Source organism: Poecilia reticulata, chromosome 1 (assembly GCF_904066995.2).
Source record: "Poecilia reticulata chromosome 1, P_reticulata-male-v2, whole genome shotgun sequence".
Taxonomy (NCBI): Eukaryota; Metazoa; Chordata; class Actinopteri; order Cyprinodontiformes; family Poeciliidae; genus Poecilia; species Poecilia reticulata.
The window spans coordinates 25,456,293-25,479,259 of NC_088830.1; the positions used below are offsets into that span (position 1 = coordinate 25,456,293).

The 22,967-nt window shown below is 40.4% G+C and overlaps 1 protein-coding gene across 2 annotated transcripts in view; it reads left to right on the plus strand.

The window, feature by feature from the left end:
• Window positions 1–22,967, plus strand: part of prr36a (proline rich 36a) — a 36,696-nt gene that overhangs the window by 4,487 nt on the left and 9,242 nt on the right. For both annotated transcript variants that reach the window (XM_081610052.1, XM_081610054.1), the window contains exons 2-6: window positions 8,019–8,642; window positions 8,725–8,794; window positions 17,326–17,510; window positions 18,259–19,985; window positions 21,158–21,767. In XM_081610052.1, the coding sequence (XP_081466178.1) occupies window positions 8,087–8,642; window positions 8,725–8,794; window positions 17,326–17,510; window positions 18,259–19,985; window positions 21,158–21,767 (3,148 nt within the window). In that variant the 5' untranslated portion in view covers window positions 8,019–8,086. The remainder of the gene's footprint in view (window positions 1–8,018; window positions 8,643–8,724; window positions 8,795–17,325; window positions 17,511–18,258; window positions 19,986–21,157; window positions 21,768–22,967) is intronic.

The window sequence follows — 22,967 nt, forward strand, 5'->3', positions numbered from 1 at the left end:
TTGTATTATCGTACACACAATGTACCTGATCCTAATCTACCTCCATGAAAACACCAGGAAGGGGAATTCTTCCTAACTGCCTCTTGCTTTCGATATGTCATGCTTCAGTTTGCAAAACCAGCATGACGTTTCTCTCAGTGAGAAACGCTGAAACTTGCTGGTAACTTTAATTTCAGTCCATTTTTAACATGAGAATGCTGTTAAAAAACCGAACCTGGACTGGAGAAAGAATTAGTTGTGTCACATGTTATAGATGCTGGAAATAAAAATCTGTTTCTCAATCCCTCAATTTGGATTATTTTTGGTAATTGATTAAAAACTTGGCACATTCTGCAGACTTTCCATTTAACCTCCTACGATTTATTTTACATGACTTGGAAACAAAATAAAAGATGCAAATGAAAATGTTTAAAATGGGAAAATGTTTTTTATTTTCCCATTTGTTTTTGTGTACTCCTGGTCAGTTGTAGCAAAAGGTATATCTACAGCTAAAAAAATACTGCCTACTAATCTGTTTTCTTTTTGATAATTATATACCAAGAGCTGATAAATTTTTATTATTGTTTTACACAGAATTTGAAGCTAAATCTGCCATTTGAAGAGATCTGGAGAAAGCAGACTTTTCACCTTGAAAGCAAAATGTGCACCTTGTTTGTACAGTTCTGGTTTTGTTGCTGTCCTGGGTGTGGCGTTCTTTTATAGTATGAATACTCCAGTTAATTAATCAATTATTAAATTAGTTGATTATTTTGATGGTCGACCAGTCGTTTCCTCAACCTTGATTCGTCTTTTTACTTCTGAATTACTCTTCTTCTCGCACACCAGAAAGGGTTTGGATGTTTGCTCTGCCAGTTCCCAACCTGTGGAAACTGAAACTCTCTCCTGGCTCTGAATCTTTTCAGAGCGAAGAATGAGAATAAAATCATCAACTCTGAAAGTGTTTGTTTTTTCAGCAGTGGGATGAAGGATTGATGCCCTGCTGCAGCTCTCATCACTGTGGTTTACAGGCTGGCACTTTCCTGCCTATTAGGATAAAGTGGTAGCTGCTAGCGCTGCAGTTTCAGGAACCCAGTCAGTCTGAGACTGGAACTGGGACCAGTGCTCTGTAATTATTTAACGGGTAATTTGGCCCTCTAAAAGCCCGTCTGTTTACCTTCGTTCTGAATAAATTTTGCTGCTTCTTGTGCAGTTTTTATTTTAAAGCATAACGTTTTGGGGTGTGGCAGCGAACGCAGCCGCTGGCCCGCTGGCCTCGGCTCACACCGCCTGCTCACTGGGACGGTAACGGATCCGGCCCAGAGGATATCCAGTGTTTTATTGACGAACTGTCGGCTTGTTTATCGCGAAGCGGCCAATTCACAGGAGAGCAATCGGTCTTGGATCCAGTTTTATTAAAACACGTTTGCTGTCCCAGGATTTTTTACTAAAATTTTTTGCCAGCTGCTCCTTCTTTCCCTTTTTCTTTTTTGTACCAGTTAATCCAGTCGTTACCCACCCCCACACCTCCCAGCACCGAGCCCGAGGCTGGATCTTTGATGCAAAGCCAGACAATAGAGCTGCTGGTCTACCATTCTCTGACTTCATTCATATCAAATATTTACATACAAACAATGAGAATAGATGGATTTATTCTGAGATATTAAAAATAAATTTTTTTCTGTTCAGTGTTTAACTTGGCTGTGTTGTTGCCAACGTTGCGTGTTTGTTTGCCGGGTTTCGGACAGATTGTAACCCAGTTCTGTGTAGCGTTTTGTGGCCGTCGCTCTGCCAGGAGCCGGGGTTACCTGGCGTTTTGACAGCCACTCCCTTTAAGGCATGCAGGCTTCGTCTGTTCAGCTCATAGCTTCACTCAGCCTCCTGCTTTGGAGCGGCTTTAACGGGACGCTAGCATTCGCTTAACACATTTGGTTAAGTAATGCCTCTCTTAACAGTTTGCTCACATTACTGTTGCACAGGTGAGACAAAGGCAGAACCTTCCAGATTGTAATGACCGGAGCAGTTTGGTATTTTATTCACCAATCCACATTTTAGATATTATGCTTCAGTAAGCCTGTTTATAGTTTAATCTTATAACACCGGATGATATGGCTTGAAAATAAAATCAGATTTTTTTAGGCCAGACGAGATTATTTTTTTCTCCTCCTGCCTCATTTCTTTATGTTCTCTAAAAAAAATTGAAAATGAAATCTAAAAACGGTCTTAAAATATTTTTGGTTACATTTCTGGTGTAATTATCTTGGTGCACTTAAATTGGGAAACACCAACTTTCTCTGCAAGAAATAGGATCTTGTTTTAAGTCAATAATTGCTTAATATTTGAGAAAAAATACTTTATATGTGAAATTATCTGCCATATTCAAAGTTAAAATATATTAATCTGATCAGACTTTTTGGGCAATTTTGTTTATAACTCATTTTGTTTTATTTTATACAGTTAAAATGTCTTCCAGCAGTAAGTGTTCTTTACAAAAGTAATGTTTATTGGATAAGAGAGTGAGGACTTGCATTATTATGCCGTTATTAATATATTGCTTGAAATTAGTCTTGCAATAATCACTTATTGCAATAAATATTGGGACAATTTGTCACCCAGCTGAATTTATTGTGACAAGTCTGTGTGATTATTATTTGTCTGCTTTTGAATTAAGTTTCTTATCCTTCGTTCTCCTGTGTGTGTGTGTGTGTGTGTGTGTGTGTGTGTGTGTGTGTGTGTGTGTGTGTGTGTGTGTGTGTGTGTGTGTGTGTGTGTGTGTGTGTGTGAAACCCTCATACTGACAACAGAAACGACGCCACCACTTCCTTGTATGGTCAGCCTGAGCAGCAGGAATCTTCACACGGCTTCTCATTTGCAGGAGTCGACTGAAGTTACTTGAGCCAGCATCAGTTTGCTTTAGAAGTTCTCACTAAAAGTTGCCTGTGAGAATCTAAAAAGGACATAAGCAGCTTTTTGCATCCTGTGTTGCTGAATTTTCTCCACAGGAAGCGGGGAAAACCCCTTCCTTTCCCTCTTGGTCCTTTCTCCCCGAGAATAAATTCACGCCACCTGCTTCCTGTCAGCTCTTTGACGACTTGAAACACTTTCACTGGGATTTACAGTTGGGTTGAATCTACAGCAGCAGGAAGTGTTATTTTTAACTTTTGAGCTTGTAAAGAGGGACGGTGTGGTTCTGTAAGAATGTAAAGCTCAGTCATGTGCGGCGGTGGAATTAGGAGAATGAAGGAAGTGGATTCCTCGTCTTCATGGCAGCCATTGATCGTCCGGTCACTCCTCGACATGCTGCTTCTCATCCATTAACTCGTCACTCGTATGTGTAGGTCCGTCTGACCTCTGTGACTCAATTTGCTGCACACATGCGTGAGCCAGATGTCTCTGCCTCAGGCTTCCTCATGAGAGCTGGAATGTAGGTGGGTCAGACGTGCGTCTGCTGCCGATGCTGAACACGTTCGCTTCCTTCAGCCGCTGCAATGGCTTCAATCCTCAAATAAAAACATCTGCCTCTAATTGGAGCCAGTTGATTTTGGATGGCAGATGCTTGCCAGGCCTGACTGCGTCAGAGTCAAAGTTGTTTCAGTTTGGGGAAACTTTTGCTGGCCATTAAGCTGTCATGCTATACAGGCTTTTCAGAACACCACCCAGCTGGGCTGGTATGTAGCTCGGACGTCACTTTTGGAAACTAGCTTGATTTTTGAGTTTATTCCATATTTCCTAAGTGTAGCAAAAGAAAATGCCAAAAACATTTGAAAGCTGAAGCAGTACTTGCCTCTTAGTTGGACTTAAATAATCTTAAAGGGGATCTATTATGGAAAATTTGGTTTTTGAATTTTTTTTCCCATTTGGGTCTCAACTACTTTTAAAAATGGCCCAACACTTAAAAAAAACACACACCAGGCCGTTGAGCCGTTTTAGAAACCTACCAACCTTTGCCTTGCATGTTGGCGCAGTTGGTTTTACCGCTGTGTACAATGGCTGCTGGAAAAGACGCACGTTTTGTTGTGGACTTGCCATCCAGACGCCACTTGCTGCATTCTTGTTGTTTGTGCAGGAGGTTCCACTTTTGCTTTTCAAAGATGTATGGTTGTAATTTCATGCATGCGTTTGCAGCCGTTTTCATGGAGTATTAATGTAGAGTTGAGTAAGCGTGGCCAGCAGCAGCTTGTTTGGATTTAAAGTGAAAAGAGGCCTTAAAACGGCTCATTTTGGAAGGAGCTTAAAATGGTCAGAACTGAGCAGAATAAAATATCATTATCTAAGAAAATTTACATATTTTGTGATCTATCTGAACCTGTTGAAGGAAGCCTAGTAGATCATCTTTAAGCTTCAGCGACCCAGAATCTGGAGTCAGATGTGACCCCAGTCTGGCTGAAATGTTTGCTTGTGACTCTTGGTTCACCTTTGACTCTCATGCACACAGATTTCTGCTCTCAGCTCGACTTTTGAGTTGAACTCGGAGCAGAATTTTATTTTAAGAAATAACTAAATTCAGCTGTAACCTGCTTTTGTTCCCCACAATTTATCACTACAGGCTGAAAGAGCAGACAGTCTAATTCTAGGGGTAGGAATCAAAACGACAGTGTTTTCGTTTATCACAATCGTTTCTGTGATAATTTATCATCCAGTAAATTTTTTCTATGACCCATGGAGCATGTTTTCCATGATTTCCATTCCTGGGTTTGTTCTCTATCCCCGTCATTTTTGTTCAGCGGGAGCCATGATGTCACTCATGTGGCTCTGTTTACAAATTACAGTTTGCTTGCAAAAAAAGCACAACGTGAAACCAAACATTTTGCTTTTGGTCTAGACCAAACAAAAGGACGTCCCTGATTTGATTAAACCCCAAGTTTGACCAGTTTAAACCCATTTCTCATCCTTCCAGAGTTTATCCACATAAAGACAATTTAGAGAGAAATTGGGGTAAAAAAATTTCTTTGTTTAGCCCAACCGATAACTTTGAACCCTGTTTACACATTTGTACCGTAGAACAAAGCAGCTGAACTTTAAATTAACCTCATTTTCGGACGACTCCTCAGCTTCGTCACTGATTACATTTGGCTCACCCTGTGCATTCTTCTGCTGTTTTGTTGCGACAGTCATCTGATGTAGGCCCACAGATGAAACTAAGCTCTGACTCCAGTGTCAACAAACCCCTCTTCCTCCTCCTCCTCCTATCCGTCTGCTCGGTGCTTTCCTAACTCCTCCTGTGGCTGCAGCGCGCCGTAATCTCTGCCTATGATAAACGCAGCATTAAAACTGACCCATTTTATCAAACGCACGCAGCCCAGCACCTTAACATGCAGAGGAAGGCCAGATGCAACTAAACTGCAGACGGCTGTAAGATTTGAAGACGGTAAATCTATTAAAGATGGAATGTGACGGATTTTAGTCAGTTTTATATTTATTTTATATAAACAGGCTGTATTTTTTTCTAGTCCGATTGTTTTAAATAGATTTTTGATAAAGACGTCAGTTGTATTTGCATTTAGATGTTTGAGTAAAGGTAGGGGAAATGCTTTTGTTTCGACTCCCGTACTCATTCAGCTTTCAGTTTGTTTTGGGGCTGAAATGATTGCTGTTGAAATAATTATCCACTAAGTTAGTGATGAATTCATCTGCAACTGGAGACTAAAACAAGACGGCTTTATGAAAAAAAGAGCAGTTATTACACAAAAACTGTACAGAAAATGTAAACATTTTGCATTTAATTCAAGTGGCCAATTCTGTCTCCAGGTTTAAATTCTGTTAACTTTTATTCTGCATTTTCTTATGCATTTCTAACATTGAATAAAATGAGCTCAAGCACTTAAAAGAAAAATCTGCACAATGTGAGTCTTAATCCACATAATTGATTAGTAAAATAATTTAGTTGCTGCCCTAAGGCCTAAATTAAAAAGGTGTAATCTGATGAGATAAAAGTTGATTGTTTTTCCCTGATGTAATCAGTTGTGAGTTGGCTCAGTCTCTAAAGGATGATCTTGTATCACAACCACTCCAGGCATTTGCTGCTCCAGCAGAACAAGAATTGCTGCAAAGAGTTTCTGTAGAACCGCTCAGGTTTGAACTGAACCGTCCTAACGGGTCGGTCCGGGTCTGGGAACAAAGGGTCCGGTTCTACACTGGACTGCCGGCTTCTGAAATGCCCAAAATGGAACCATCAATCTGTAACTTTTTAAAAAGTTTTTTCAAAAGTACAAGGTGCATACAGACCTGTCCAGTAAATTACTGAACATCCCGTTTATTTCAGGAACTTTATCACAAACTGAAACACACAGATGGACATTTGCAACTTTGTTTCTGATGATTATGATCATTTTCTACTTGCAGCTGATGAAAATTACATCACACCAATAAAAATGTACATTTAAAAACAAAAATGTGGGTTTAATGAAGCAAGTTTAATAGCTTCTTAAAGGCTACTTCTATTGAGTGACTGTATGAAACGAGAAAATAAATGCTTGTTGGCATTTAGAGAACTGTTGCATCGACTAAAACCACTTTCTCCAAACGAATCGGATGATTTATGAAGATCTACATCATTTCCATGAAACCTGTATTACAGCGGCTTACATAATGTTGGATTATACAAGAAACGGAATACCATCTTGTGTTGTTTTCCTTGTCAGCTGGAGGATTGCTAACATTAAATTAATTTAGTTCTTTATCCTGGTTTCTTTTCCATCTTCCTCCGTTTTTCTGTCTGTAATTTTAAAGGTTAGCATGTAGCCACAGTTGCTTTAGCCTACAAATGGTTGACTAATTTGTTGAGGAAACGAAAAGTTGTTTTCCCTCCCCCAAGGTCAAAATTAACTTTACAGAGCCTCTGCGCGTCTTGACAAAGACTGGTTCTGCTCATTTCTGCTGCTGGAAAGCCCTCGTATCGTCATTGGATGAATCTATGTTCAATTTCTACGTCTGATGTTTTTTTAGTAGCCAAGATGCTAAAGCTTAGACTGGTGAGAAAAATCAGGAGAATAAAGTTACGTAATGTGTGTTAAATGATTGACTCAACCTTTCTCAGCTTAACCAGGCTTTTTTATTAAAGAACAGATTCAAGACACAAGAAATTACACAAACGCATTATAGCTATGGCTAAGTTTTACTTGAATAAACTGTTATGAAAGGTATTTTGTGATTCTGCTCACACAAATTCTTCACCACAGCTTCCTATGGTGCATTTTCCTTCCAGTCTTCCTCCTAGTTTTATCCCTGTTTTTCTGCACAATCACTTACAGAAACGATAGGAAGACGTTTATTTATATTTCAGTAAATTGAAATGTAAATCACACTGCAGAAACACAAAATCTTACCAAATATTTTTGGTCTCGTTTCATGTGAAAATATTTATTTTGTCTTCCTTCAAATGTTCCAAGTAACTTTTCAACAAGATGTAGGAGTTTGTAAGTAAATAATCCATCAATATTGATTTAAAAATTCCTCCATCCACTGACTTATTATTTCACTTATAACATGGGGAAATATCTTTTTATGTGAAATAATCTGCCAGGGGAACTAGTATGTTGCCATCAATACTAAGCAAGCAGTCATATACGTAAACTCTTATGTTGTGTTCAAAAGTTACTTGCAAGTTAGTTTTGACTTATTTCAAGAAATCTGTACTACAAAGTAGACCAAAAATACTTATCATTATTTTTGCATTGCAGACGATTGTTGCGCATTTTCCTGAAGTTTCCTTTCAGAACACAATCCTGTTTTTTTCCTCTTTCAGTTTCCAGATGTTTTCAGTTTTTTTTTTTTTATGTGTTAGTTGTTCATTATCATCTTACATGTTGGAGTGTCAAAGTGGGCAAGCTGCTTCAGTTATTTGCTGCCAACTTGTTCGGCTCACTTCCTGCTTTGTTTTCTTTCTCTCCCACACTCTGAGAACTCTTGACCATATTTGGTCTTTCCTTTAGATTTTTTAGGCTGTTTGTTACACAAATTCCTTCCAAACCCTGATCAGTATTTTATAGAGTATTGTTGTATTTTTGATAGCTTAAAGATTATTTCCTTTTCTCTCTCTGCAGGGCACTAAAGTGTTACAAGAATTGGCCGGTGTGACGCTCCACACTGAACATACCAACCTACAGGGGGGATGAAGCCGGATGGAGTTACTATGGAGACCTCGGAGCTCGGTGAAGCTGCTGCTGTAGCGGAGCGCTCATCTCAGGAAAACATAAACGAGGAAGCCCAAACTCAACCGGAAGCAGCAGCACCTGCAGAGACTGAGAAGGCCAATGGGAAGGCCTTAGCGGTGGATCCCAACGTCAAACCAAAAGCGGCTGGAAGTAAAATCCAACCAACATCCTCTGCTGGCGCTGCTGGATCCGGCTCACGGCCGGGAACTGCTTCCCACCGCACGGAGAGGGATATTAAATCTTCCTCTGCAGGGAGGAAAGCAGCAGCAGGAGGAGTTGCAGCAGCATCGAAACCCTCTGCTGCAGGAGCTGTGCCTAAAAGGCCAGCAGGTGTACCAGCAGTTTCATCCACAGCTAAAAACCAAACGAGAGCTCTTGACAGGAGGCCAGTCGGACCCGTCAAGACTGCTGATGCAACAGTAACCAATGGTACCAAACAGAGAGTGGCACCAAATGGCATTAGTAGGAAACCAGCAGCTGAGGCTGCTAATGGAGCGAGACCAAAAACCACAGGCAAGTCTTCTCAGTGAAATAAAATCAAAGGTCTGGGATATGATCATTGCTTTATTGGCTTTTTTTTCTTTTTCCTGTGTAGCTGCTACTAACAGACCGGTTGCTTCAGCCGCTCCAAAAACAAACGCTCCGGCCTCATCACGAGCAACAAGGTATGGGTCGTATTTTCCACCAGGCAGATGTAAACGTGATAAAAGTTCAATCGACTAGTGAATGTAACGTCTTAGAAACACAGGAGAAATCGCTTCACAGCAACTTGGAGGCTTTATTCCCTCTTTTCAGACGGACAGAAGTTTGTTATACAGAGATAGAAAGAAGTAATTTCTAGCCTGGTCATTGTCTTCCTGTGAAACTCTGCTTGATTCTCATCTCACTTCCAGCACAGTGAGTGGGCTTTCTCCCATTGAATTGAATTTCAGCAAGACCAGTTGGTGAACAGAAGTAGTTCTGAACGAAGTTCTGAGGTCCAATTTCTGAGATTCTCTGTACGATGCAAAGGAGCCAAGCGCTAAACTTCTGCTACTGTGGTCCGAATAGTTGCACAAACCAGAGTCCGACTGTTTTTGTTTATTTATTTTTTTTGTTTTTTTCAAACTCTGGCGGTTACTGATGGGTATATTCTAATCTGCTGCATCTATAGGAGTCAAATTGATCACATTTGCACACATTGGAACTCTATAGACTAAACTTATCGTAAACGGATCGCCTTTGATTTACCCACCTGCTGCTCTGGTGACTCTGGGCTGCGGCTCAGACGGTAGGGAAAGATTGTCAGATCCCCAGAACGTTTCTTAAACTGTGTCCAGATTTGAGATGTATAAAAATATAAAGTAATTTACCAAAGTTGTGTTGCCAAGGCTGCCGAAACAATGCATGGCCTGGTGTCTGACTCTTTCTCATCCATCCACCTGATCAGCCCCAAGCTTTTGACCTGTTGTCTCTGTTTTTATAACGATTCTGAAACTCTCCTAGATTCTCATCATCTTGAGTAAATCGGTTTTGTTGCGTAATTGCGACTTGTCGACGCGAAAGAAGCAAAAGAATCGACTGGTTGGCTCAAACGCTTCATTAACACTTTGAATTTGTCTGAAGAAACAGGTTTTTAAATCTTCTTTGGACATTTTTAATGTCCAGACTTTATGAATGCTTCGTCTTTATGCGATGAAAAACGAACTGTGATGGACATCTGCTGCAGTCTAAATGAATCGGATCCTCTTCAGCTACATGAGTCACGTCAGCAGACATAACCTGAGACAGAGAGTCTCAACACGGCATGTGAAACTGAAGAACCAAAGCTTTGTCCCTAAAGCCCCCCTGGCAGAACCAGACCTACCTCCCCAGGGCAGAAAGCTGTTGACTTGGATCATAAAACCCCTCATACTGGGCCAATACTCTTGGTCTTCTCTTTGAATTCTGGGGGGGGGGGTTTTACACAGGAAGTTGTTTTTAGAATTGACAGGAAAATTGGATATTTTTGTTTGCTGCATGTTTTCCTTAATTAATTTGGTTTGTTGTCTTGTAGATGTAATTTCTATTACATTAAAGCGACGGTTTTCCACAGAATGTAATGTTCTGTGTTGAAACCTGATTAAATCCCGCCGTCCTCCCAGCACAGGGTCACTTGATTCCCATTTTCCTTCAAGCCATGTCTCTTTTAAAAATGCTCATTATGTTCCCCTCAACACGTTCTAGATCTGCAGCATGGAAAGCAGATGACTGTGGCGAGGAACAGGAACTGTATTTGGACAAGAGACGTTAGAGGACAACATTATGAAATGATTCTGCCTTTTTTTTTTTTTTTTTAGGATGGTTTTTTTTGTATTTATGATCCTCGCTGCAGATCAATTTCCCTTATGAATAAGATTGATCAGATCAGAAGTGTTTGGTCACTCAGACACCCTCTGTAGTCCTTGCTATCGATGTCATGAGTTTCTTTCTTGATATCGGACAGAAATGTGAACTTATTGCAACGGTTTCTGTTTCATCTCTTTGTCAGAGAAAAAACTTGAAGTTAATTGGATTCTGAGATACTAAGACATGCACATGCAAGATTTTAGGGGGTGGGTGGACTTTACTTAATATGCATTTGAAAGCTTGAATATTTTCAACCTTGCATTGGAAATTACAAAATGTCAAGTAAAGTGTGGCAGATGATACCAGGCTTCTTTTCTTCAGCTGCTATAGCTTGTAGTTTGTTTTTGTTGCTGACAAGTCATAACGTTGCTCAGCAGGTTTCGAACTCCACATCTAAAAAATATGATCATCTACTTAACAATTTGTTTTTGTACAATCATACGTCTAGTTTTCTTATCTGCCTTTGCTTCTAATGTGAGATTTTAAATTTGGTCAACCTTGAGAGAAAAGCAAAAAATTTATCTGAGATCAGTTTGTTTTTCTGGTTTAATGTTGGTGTTTTAACTATGGAGCTATATTATTGCCAGAAATTATGTTAGAACTATATTTGAAACGGAAATATATTTAAAATTCTTAAAAAATAAATGATTTGGACCTGAAAAACGTGTTTTTGAAACTGTATTGAATCATGATTGATGGTTCAACGTACCATCTGTGCAAAATATTTCCAACTTGTTGCATTCACTGTGGGAAATTGAAGTCTCTAAAACATCATCTTCATTGTATGATTGTTGAACTGATAGACGCTTATGTCAACAGAAATCAGAGGAAAAAATAAATCAGAAAACTGTCTGCAGCATTTTCAGTTCATGTTGGACATTTCACGCTAGTAAAGCAGAAGAACCCCATAGTTCAGTTCTTCAGTTCGTAAAACTGGGAAAAGAAATTTTAAAAGTAGGTTTTACCTGTTTTACTTTCAATTTTTAAATATTTTCTGTTTCTTTTTTGAAAACTTTATGGCCCCACTGTAGTTCCATATTTACCCTGCTACGCCAGATGGTTTACCAGTGGAGTTTGTGCTTTTCATAAATAACTTTAAAAAAGATAATATTTTCATCCAATCATGCATCAGTCAGCTGAATATTTCAGGGCTTTGTTTCTCCTTGCCCTGCGTCAGTCATGCCTTAGATTGGGCCGATACAACAAACCAATCTATGCTCCAATCTGCCTTGCAGGGCAGAGCTGCTTTAACTGGGAAATTCATTTGAAGGACAAAGAGTTAAATCCTCCTTCAGATTTAATGAGTGAAGAGCAGGACGGATGGATTCTGATTTGTTCCTTCTATCTAATTTAAGACCCTGAACTCCAACAAGCATCATGTACTAGAATTACAGAAGTTATGAAATGTTTACACTGATGAAGTTCAGCTTCAGGATTAGGGCTGAAACAATTGGCTATTGAAATCAACAAGCTTAGTAGTTTGTTAATCATTAACTGGAATACACAAAAGAACAAGTCAGAGCAGTTAGTTTACAAAAAATATGTACATTTGGTATTTAAGATGGAAAAACGTCTTTTGTAAATATATTACCCAGAACTTCTCTAATATCAGCCGTAGCTTCACTGGTTTCAAATTCTGCAAAATAAATGATTAATTTATCATTTATTTATATAAATCAATCGCAATCAACATGTTAACCCTCACAGTATTATCTGAAGCAGAAAGAGTTAAGTTTTTCACATGATTTTATTTTATTTGCAGATGCATCGGCATGCTGTCGTTGCATTTCAGACATAAAGATAATTCCTATTTAAAAGAGAAACTTATTTATTAGCATTTTTTAAATGAATTGAACTTTATTGATTTTTTATCAGAAAGATGTTCCACACTTAACATAGCACAAGCTAATGCAAGCTAAACTGGAGCAAATAAGAAAATAAAGACACAAATTAATACTAACAAAGTCCACACATATAATAATAATTAATATTGTTCTATAAGCCAGATGCATCCAGATAATTATAGAATTCCAGTTAAATTTATTGATTTGCTTTTTTAATGCATTCATATAAAAGGTTAGACATTAAAATGAGTGCCAATTTTTTTTATATCCTTTTAATCGTCAGAATAATCAATAATCACAATAATTGGTTGAAGCCCTAATCATTGTGTTCTTTTTTTTTTTATTTTTTATTTTTTTATGAACAGTGTAAATTCAACTAAACCACAGCAATATATTTTGGATTTTTCCTCTGTTTTTTACATTTTCTCTGAAGCTGTAGTTTCTCCAGTCTGCTCCTCTGCTGCAGAGCCAACCCCGAGTTCCTGGCTGCTGCTAGGCTGCAGAGCTTCCTCTGAACTCTCCACTGAGCCGCTTTAGGCATTCAGTCTTTGTGGCGGAGATGACAGATCACCCACACAAGCGTCAAGAATGTGTGCTGCTCTCAGGACAGAGTAAATCTGCTGGTTTTGGACGCTTTACAAGCAAAACAAGGCTCTGCGTTACACTTGAATATCTAGCGTGCGCTGAAGCATGAGAAAGCAATTTATTTGCAAAACAAAAAATATATTTTCTGCTTTTAATTTATCAGGAGTTTAATAGTTTGGAAAACCAATTAACTGGTTTATATCCTTCCAGTAAAACCACAGCAGTCACAGATGAATGGTTTTTAGCTTTTAAAATGCTCCTCCTGCGTTTAATAATTGGCAACCAAATTGATGTGGTTGCTTTGTTTTGTGAACAACAGAAGTGTAATGTCATCTCTTGTAAACACACTCAGAAAAAAAATCCTATGATTTGTCAGGCTGTCAACAGTGTTGGTCATTCAGGACCTGCTGTTTATCATTAAAGTTTCATAGATGACTGTGAGGCTGATTGTGTTCCTTTTAGTGGTGGTTTGCATTGATTTGAACCTTCTGCCGCCAGGAAATGTAATCTATACTAAAACACAAGCGCCAGTCAACACCCGCAGGCCGCGTGCGGACAGCCGGCGTTGGCGAGTCTTTCCTCACTGCCATCAGATTAAGGCTTTGAATTATTTCTCTTCCTGAAGCGATAACATGATGCCTTTGGGTTCAAGTTCACCAAAGATCGGGGTCCTTCCAGATGTCGGGGTTAGTTTTGTGGTGGTCATCTTGTTTCTATTTAGTAAAATTAGATGATGGGATAAAAATGTAAACAAAAGAAGAAAACGTGGCAATTTGACAGTCTAAACTTTGATTTTGGATTGGTTAAATCTTAACTCTTTTTTTTTTTTAATTTTAGTCATTCTAATTTAAAATGTCCTTTTACTTTGTACCAGGAGTTTTACTTGCAGACTTCTGCTTTCAACAGTCCAATAAGACTCAAGTAAATCATTGTTTTGTTTTCCACCAATGGGGGAGATAAAAAATAACACTTTCGCCACAATACAGTCAGTTTTAAATCAATCATGTAAAGAAAATTGGCAGATCAAAATATGTACGAATGGTTCATTTTGTCCCCATTTTATGTTTTTCTCCTTTTTAAATTTTTACTAGATGATTTTGCAGCCTTTTATGTTCCAAAACACAAAAACCAGATACCAAAAAACGGGGTGGCAGCCTCGGTTGTGTTTTTGTGCAATGCTTAGTTGGCACCGCTAATTAATCGCCGCTAACCCTGAAACGCTAATCATAAACATTAGCTATGCTAATACTAAAGAAGTTCACCAACAAAGTAATTGGCAGAAGTGAATGTTAACGCTAATTTGAATCCAAATTAAATCTGCCTCTAACAGACTAACCCTCAAGTATAAATAAAACTTAGTTTGTGCTCTATAATCCACTTTGAAATTGTATCTATTTACATCTTAATAGTTGGGGGAGGGAAGAAACTCTGAGTCGAGGAAATGGAACTGCTACATTTTCACCCTCTTCAAAATAAGAGCATGACTATAAATATCTAACTAGTTGACAAATTCAACACAGACGTCGACCTTTATTCAACTGAAAGTTTATAAAATGGCAAAGTAAATTAGCGCTTTAGAATTTGTCCAGAAAAAAAAGTTTATGGCAAGCCAAGTGTGCCAAACATTTTCAAAGTTAGCTAAGGTGCTAAATGGAAAGATTAGCTCTGCTGTTAGCAGATGTGTGACCACCGCTGTTTTCGTGTGACGTAGCCTAGCTTAATTCAGTAAACGCCTGTTAATGTTGCACTTTCTGTTGAAAGTTGGAAGGACTTTGAATCTGTTTCAAAGTGTAACCCAGAGAGGAGGCCATATTTCAAAAATACTACAAAATGGACACACACAGATAAGTTTGACTGACCATGACTAAATATCATCTTAAAATGATCAAGTACAACAGAGGCGATTTGCTTTTATTTACATGGTTTTGCCTTTATTTTGATCCCAAAACATCCAGTGTGCTTCACTCGACGTGTCGAGTCGTGAGCACCCAAACATTTTTACTTTAGATAATGACCGCAGTATTTGGCACAGTGCTCCTTACGGCTCTTTGAATGCTGAGATCAGTAAAAGAAGACTGGGTCAGACCAATTAAAACTTTTAAAAGTCAATTTTAATTGGTAAACAAATGGGAAGTCAATGGAGAGATGACTGGATTGGAGTGTGTTTGTGTTTTTTAGTGCTATCTAAGCTGAGCTGCAAGATTCTGGACAGTTTGGGGTTGATGGAGAAGACAAACGTGTAGCTAAAGCACATAAATCACTTTTCTTCTTTTCTTTACCCTAAGACCTTTGATGGGTATATATGGCTTCACTTTCACAGGAATACATTGAAACTGGTGCAAACGATAAGTAGTACTCCTGCTACACAGAGAATAGTTGAAATTTTAAAAAACCTACAATGTCTTTGGTGCATCTTGGTCTGACGGAGCGACTCATGCAGATGGTGTCTAAATTTGGTGGGATCTTCTTGCAATTGATGGGGAAATTTACTACAATCAGCATTATTTAGGACTAAACTGTCGTCCTGGAGAGATTAAGTTCAGAGTAAATGCATTTTTGTTTGGGTAAAATGTGAGGAAGGCATCACTAATTACAGTGAGTAATGCCACCTTTACCTTTTTATTGTCTATATTTATTTACAGCTTCTTTGTATCACAGTTTTGCCTCTCAGAAGAGAATCGAACGTGACGGACATCAATGGTTCCACTTTCTTTAAAGCCGTTTCTTCTTTATTGATTTTGTTTTATTGTCTCTCTGCTATTTCCTTGGCTGCAGGCCGAGGTCAGCTCCGTGTCAAACTGGCTTTGAGCGGTTTTGGCCAAGCTAAAGTCCGGTTCTACGGTCTAATGACAGCCAATTAGAAAATGCTGCCGCTCTGACTTCATGTCTGTACAGTGGTTGTCTGATCTTGGAGGAACAAACGGTCATTGTAATGGTTGATTGTAATGTGGGAGCGGCATCTCTTTGCAGGCATGCTGCCCCGCTAAAAGCCATCAAAGTCAGTGTTGTCCCAGATTATTCCTGCTGCAACTTCCACATCAGCGGACAGTCAAAGGAAACGTAATGCGGATCGTTATCGATCACTCAATTTCTGAAGCAAAGTTGGTGCACTTGGTTGGAAAATGATGCCATGGATCATAATTACTTGCAGGCCTATGACTTCCTGTTGATAAATGGGAGAAGTTTTCTGGAAACCTTTTACCATCTTCTAATTCAAAAAGAGGGCAACCTACATTTGATAGACGGTCGATCTCATCAGTATGAGACGCAAATGTTCCTGATGATGAACTTTCAGTCTTGGATACAGAACCTTTTTTGAGTGGATGCATCAAAAAAGTCCTGACTATATTCAAACTCTTTTTGTTGTTTTTCTAGCACATTGCCAAAGGAAAGTTGGACTTCCACTTACAACTTTGAGCTATTTTCCAATTAACTAATTCTTCAAATAATCAATTCTAGACAATTGTTCTGCCAGAAAACATTTGATTTTTTTTTTATTTTTATTTTATTTAAAGTTGCAGTTTGTTGCACATCAAAAGTGAATAAATTTGGCTCTCCTGTTAATATATTTATAGATTTTAAAAAGCTGCATTTTCAGGAAGTTGAATTACTTTTTGTTTATGGTAATAAGAAAAGACTCTGTTCAGTCAGAGTGAAACTCTGAAGGACAAAAATCTTAAAGCCTTTCAGCCAAAAGGTAATAAAGACTAAATATATTTTTATAGGTTACAGCATTTTCCTCCGCAGCGTGCCAGCTTTTGCAGAGGCTTAGTAATAAACCATTACTTTGCATCAGATGCGTTAAACTAGAAAAATGTCTGAAATATACGGGACTGGTTTTTGAGGACTAGGACTTTAGAAACTCGATGTCAGACTTGGTAGTAAAATACAGTGAAAAGCATAGTTTCCATGCAGTTCTGAAGTTTACAGTTTGATTTTTATTACTTTTCAGGACTGGGTAGGTTTAAGGCCTGCACTGTGGTGTAGTTGGTTGCATTGTTGCCTTGCAGCAAGACGGTCATGGGTTTGAATCTAGAGTCTTTCTGTATCAAGTTTGCATAGATGGATAAAAAAAACGGGTGTGGAACACTGGTTTTGTTGTTTACAACTTTTTCCTTTGTTGCCTTTTCTAAATGGCAAAAGTCTAATGATGCTTAATAAATGTGGTTTTTACGTTAAATATTAAATTAACCATTTTTTCCCCCTTTTTAATTGCCAATTCTCACATTGCATTTATCAATGTATTAGAAGTGTTTTGATTTCTTACTAGTTCAAAACTCAAACATACAGCAAATTTTCAACTCTTTGCTTGAACTCCAAATGAAGCACTTAGAAATCCCATTAGCCAATTTTATTATTTAAAATTTGAGGTTTAAAAAAACGGATTTATTTCCTTTCAGGCCTGCTGCAGGTCCCTCAACATCTAGAGCAACATCCACCCTTTCAAAGCCTCCTGCTGCTGCGGCAACGACAAAGATTTCCACCACTGCAGCTTCAAGAGTTGCAGCTTCAAGAGCCGCTGCACCGCCATCTGCTGGCAGGAGTTCAGCAGTACAGCTGAATAAAAATCCTCCTGCTAAGAAAGGTGAGGAGGTCATGTCACGTGGAGCAGGTTTTTCTTTGCTTTAGTGCAGGGGTGTCAAACTCCAGTCCTGAAGGGCCGCTGTCCTGCAGTTTTTAGATGTGCCACAGGTACAAAACACCTGAATCAAATGGCTTAATTACCTCCTCAGTTCTCCAGAGCCTTGCTAATGACTTAATTATTCTATTCAGGTGTGGTGCAGCAGAGGCACTTCTAAAAGTTGCAGGACACCGGCCCTCGAGGACTGGAGTTTGACACCCCCGCTTTAGTGATTTGCTTTTGATTTATGTGGCAAATGGGGCAAATACTGCAAAAAGTCAATAAATGAATTGGTAAAATAAGAAAAGCTTCAAATATTTATCACCATTTGTCCATTAAATGACTAGAGGGGAATCATTCATAAAAAAGTACTTTTTAAGTAAGCCATAAGTTTACTTGAATTTTTTTTTCTGTCTAAAGTTAAATCAGACCAATCTTGTTTTAGTTTAGTTGGAACTGGCAAAATTATTTCTATTTACGAAATGCCATAATAACGATGAGAGACGTCTTGAAATCAGAAGTTTTTCCTCCAAATGCAACAATGATCACTATGGCCAAACAGTTCCACCTTAATAAAGGAAATATTTTACCATCTTATGAATTTAAATTAATGCTTTCCAATCTAATATAAAATAACTGTACATGTATTTATATAGTGTTTGCTAAAGTTTTTTTCTGTAAATATGAAACTGTTTTGCCTGTTTCACACCAGATGTTAGTCGACCACCTTCAGCTGCAGCTGCCAAGAAACCCCTTTCAACACCAACAGCATCACCTGTGGCCAAAAAGAAGGAAACATCAAAAACTACAACTGCAGTGAAACCAAACTCTGCTCCATCAGCAACCAAGGCAGCCGACCCTAAAGCGTCGCAAGGCAAAGTTCAATCCGTGGCAAAACCGACCCAAACGAAGAAACCTGCAGCCACGGCTCGCTACCCTCCATCGACCAGACCGCCGGTTGGCCGAACTCCACCCGCTTCTCCAGCAGGCAGACCTTCGACCCTCGCAGCAAAACGCGGAACCAACAAACCGACTCAGACCGCCTCGCCTTTCACACAGAAAGCTGCGAAAGTCGCGTCGTCTGTTGCCAATCCACAGATTGCAGCTCCTTCAGCAACAGCAGCTGAATCTGTTCAGGTAGCAGACACTGTAACCGAGGTTACGACAGCGGCTGTGGTTTCTGTTGTAGAGGAGGTCCAAACCCAGCAGGAAAGAGCTGCAGAACCAGAGGAGGTGGCCCAACCCATCAACACGACATCGCCACCAACATCTCCTCCTTTCCGGGAACAATCAGAGGGCTGTGCCGCGCCGGTTCCTGAGCCAGAGCAGCTCTCTTCCCCAGCCAAGCCTTCATCACCAACCGTGGCCTCTTCTTCTGTTCGCCTCCCTCAGGAAACGGATCAAACCGCCTCTACACTTGCGGTCAACCCAACAGAACCAAGCGCCGCTGCGGCTGCCATTGTTAATCTAAACGAAGAGGAAGATGAGGAGGAGCGCGAGGGAAGCCAGTTGGTGTCTGTGTCGGAAATGAGCGGAACCACACAGCCGACCGAAGAGTCCCGTCCCGGGTCAGGCGGGCCGGTCGGCAGGGCCGCCTGGAAAGCTGGAGGTGCCTTGGTCTCCGAATTGGACTCTGAGGATGTGAGCGGGAGCCAGCAGGGGGCGTCGGAGCTGAGCGCGCCCGGCGTCCTGGAGGGCACGGAGAGCACGGACGACCTCGGAGACGGCAGCCTCAAAGGAGCCATCGACATGGAGTTGGCTTCGGCGGGTTCCCCAGACTTCGAGAAGGTTCCCGACATTCCCGCCAACGAGTTCGAAGACGAAGATGAGGATGACAGCGACCGGGTGTGCGACATGGAAGTGGGCTCGGAGCGGACCGACGAGCCGCGCAGACCGAGGCACGACAACGACGTGGACGAAGATGAGGACGATGATGACGTGGAGATGGCGAGCGAAGGCGTGACGGAGAGCGGACTGGAAAGCTACGGAAACGCGGATGAGGACGACTTTGCGGAGGATAACCTGGATAACTTGAACCGGGTTCTGCAGCCGCTGCCGCCACCGCCGGTTCTGCCCTCCGCCCCAGCGGCCCAGTGGGACCAACCCAACCCGTTCGCTTCTCCGTTCATTCCAGAAGAATCTAAAGCCTCGGCAAACTGCGAGGCTTTAGCTCAGTCCGCAGCGCAGACCTGGCTAGACGTCGGATCTGCACCTTCTGCTCCTGAACAACAAGATGTCTGCCATCATTCATCGGTGCCAAACGAACCTCAGAACATGGAACCGGCGGGTCCAGCCCCGGAAATGGTCCTACCTGGAGACCAGGGTGACCAGAACCAGGAAGGGAAGCTCCCAGCTCACGTTTTTGAAGCTTTGGCGCATTCCTCACATCCGGACGGAGACTGTCAGGACGCTCAGGCGGGGAGAGGAGAGCAGGAGGAGGTAGGGATGTTGTTGATTAATGGTTTTGGATTAAAATTAGTTAAAATCGATTTTCTAATAACGTCCGTTTAGACATTCTTTCAGTGTTGTAGTTTGGCCTCAGAAGGCACCGCTGTTGATCGCTAAGCGGAGCTAGCTAATGGAGAGTTAAAGATGGCGGGGATAGAGAAACGGTCAAACCAGAGTCCGGTTTGGGATATAAAATTCACTTTATGCGGTTTTATTTTGAAATATAAACACTTAAGCTCATTAAGTTATTACCGTAATATCGCGCATTCAGCCTTAGCTTTATGACGGAGCAGCGTCAACTTATCATTTAAAAATTACTAGTATGATAAAAATAGAGCCGACATAATGCAAAAAATGTAGCAATGTCGCAATAAGCAAGATTGATTTTCGAGGGCAGTCGCCAGTTTTAACATTCTTTTATTTCAAACATAAAGGAGTAGAAGTTCACTTTTTAAAAAAAATTCTCAACCATTTACATTTATTTTTAAATGTACCCTTTAGGAATATCCACAGACTGAATATCTCTGTTCGTGGGCAATTGTTTCACATTTTTTCAACTTTTATTTTCCATTCAGCAGGCTAAGAGATGCCTGTTTTGTTACATTTTATAAATATGTCTACATTTAATGTGAGAACCACAATGTTCGTTTTTTTCAGTCAGTGTTTTATACACCTGACACAAAATGATGTAAAATCTAGAGGTGCACTGATTTATTGGTGCAGATTTCCTAAATTTTGGGAGACTGGTGATCGGCTTTGCCTTCAGGTGAAGCCAATTTTACCTATTGACCTTATCGATGTCAGCAAAGGTCTAAAAATCATCCACTGTCCTCTTCAGCTCTCCCTTGGAGAGGTTTGACAAACAGACCAGCCCACCAGGTCATGTATCTCTGTACATTTGCAGTTAACAAAGTTTCTTGCTATTTGTAGCGACATTTCAGACAAAAACAATGTAAAAAACGGAACCGGCCAAAATCAGAGTCAGCAGGTCAAGCTTTTTAAAGATCAGCCAAAAAACTGTACCTGTAGTTAAAACTTCATTTTAACCCTTCATGCTATGGAAAGACTGTAAACTTTCTTCGTGCAAAAGATGACTCTTTAATAAAACTTATCAATTAAGTGAAGTCAAGATTCTTTAAGTAATGGATAACTTGCATCCCCAGGAGGAGGAAGAAGCTGAACCTGAAACTCTACCTGCTGATGAAGTTCTTGGCGGCCCCTCGACGGCGCCGACGTCCAACCCCTCCTCTTCCTCTGTAACGGAAGACGAGGCGAGCGACACGGAGGGAGAAGCTCAGCTGGACGAATCGCTGAAGTGCCTGCCAGTCTGCAACCTGACTTTCGACACGCTGCCCCAGCGCTGCCTGTCCACCGTGGAAGAGGGAGAGGAAGTGGAAAATATTGACGCCAACGAAGCCACTCCACCTTCAGCAGCTTCACTGGCATCCTATAACTTCGACTCCGTGACCACGGCTTCCAACTCCAACGCCCAGTCCACCGGCGAGAGCTGCATCAAGAGCCCCGGCATCTTTTCCCTGGAAGAGCTTCCGGAGGAGGCCAAGGAGCCGTGCCTCAACCCGGAGCCTGATGCGCAGCGCTGCGCCGCCGAGTACATCGAGTGTGGGAAGCAGCAGGAAGCGGAGGCGGCCGAACGCGTCGAGACGGAACTGCCTGGATCTGAAGAGGCCACAGCGAATCCAGAGGAAATCGCAGAAGACATCCAGCCCCCGTACTATTCAGCTATCTGTGAAAAGACTGAGGACTCTTTTGCAGGTAATGTATAGTAGCAGAGCTCGCTAACTCACCCTTTGACCCCTCAGCTTCCTCTCTTCACCGTAGTGATAGTTCCTGTCTGTATAAACCTGTTGGGGTGGATGTATTCAGACCTGAATAGATGAAAATCAGAGAGCAAAAAAAAGAATGCAGACCGCATTGGCACTTCCTCTGTCATATTTAAACTCGGAGCATTTGGCTTAAGTAACTCCTGTATGTGCAATAGCTTGGTGCGTCTACCTTTAATCGACGTGTGCTGGGTTTTTGGTGTCCGTTTTATCTGATGCAGAATTATGTGGCATGGATGTGACTCGTCTGTTTACAGTAAAAACATATCAAAACAACTGTGGAATGAATTGTTTAACACGTTTCCATGCACATTTATCATTGTATGTTTTTTAATAAGCAGAACTAATAAGACTGTTTGCTGTTTTGGAGCTGCTCTTACTATATATAGGTACTTTTCTTTAACCAAGTCTTTTTGCACTTATGATTGTACCAACTTCTTCCCTCCTTTTCCTTTGGAATAATGAACATTAAAGCTTTAAATAAAGATTAGATTTTTTTACCATCATGTATTCTTACTGTACCGTTATTGAAATGAGAAAATTCCACTGCAGGAATTTGTTTGTGTGGGATCATCGATGTTTGTTAATGAAGTGAAAATGCAACAGAATCAAAGTATTTCTGAACCAAATCTTTAAAATAATCACCTGCTTTTATTTAGTTTAGTTTACATGGTCCAATATCTTTAACTTAAAAGTACCTGCAGGACAAAATGAAATACTAAAAAGAGAAAACAAGACCTTTTTTTAAATGCATGTCTCATTTCAAACTGAAAAAAGGGGTTTTGCACATTCGTCTTATTCAAAGTAAGACAGTTTGCAAATTCTGCAGCCAATTTGGTTTTAACTGTCCTGTACCTAAAGATGACTAAGAACATTTAAAGTTAGTAATTACTCCATAATTATACATAAAGTCCATCTGCATCAGCCTTATGTGCTGGCAGGCCAGATGTGTGTTTTCTTTAAATTGCAATTGGGCCGACATAAATCGGTTCAGGGGCTGCAAATGGCCCCCGGGCCACACGTTGGACACCTTTGAATTAAAGCGTAACTGCAACAATTATTCCTGCTACTTAGTTTTCTTACTTCAGTCTTTAAAACATTCTTGCCCTTTAGTAAGTGGTTATTTTCTATG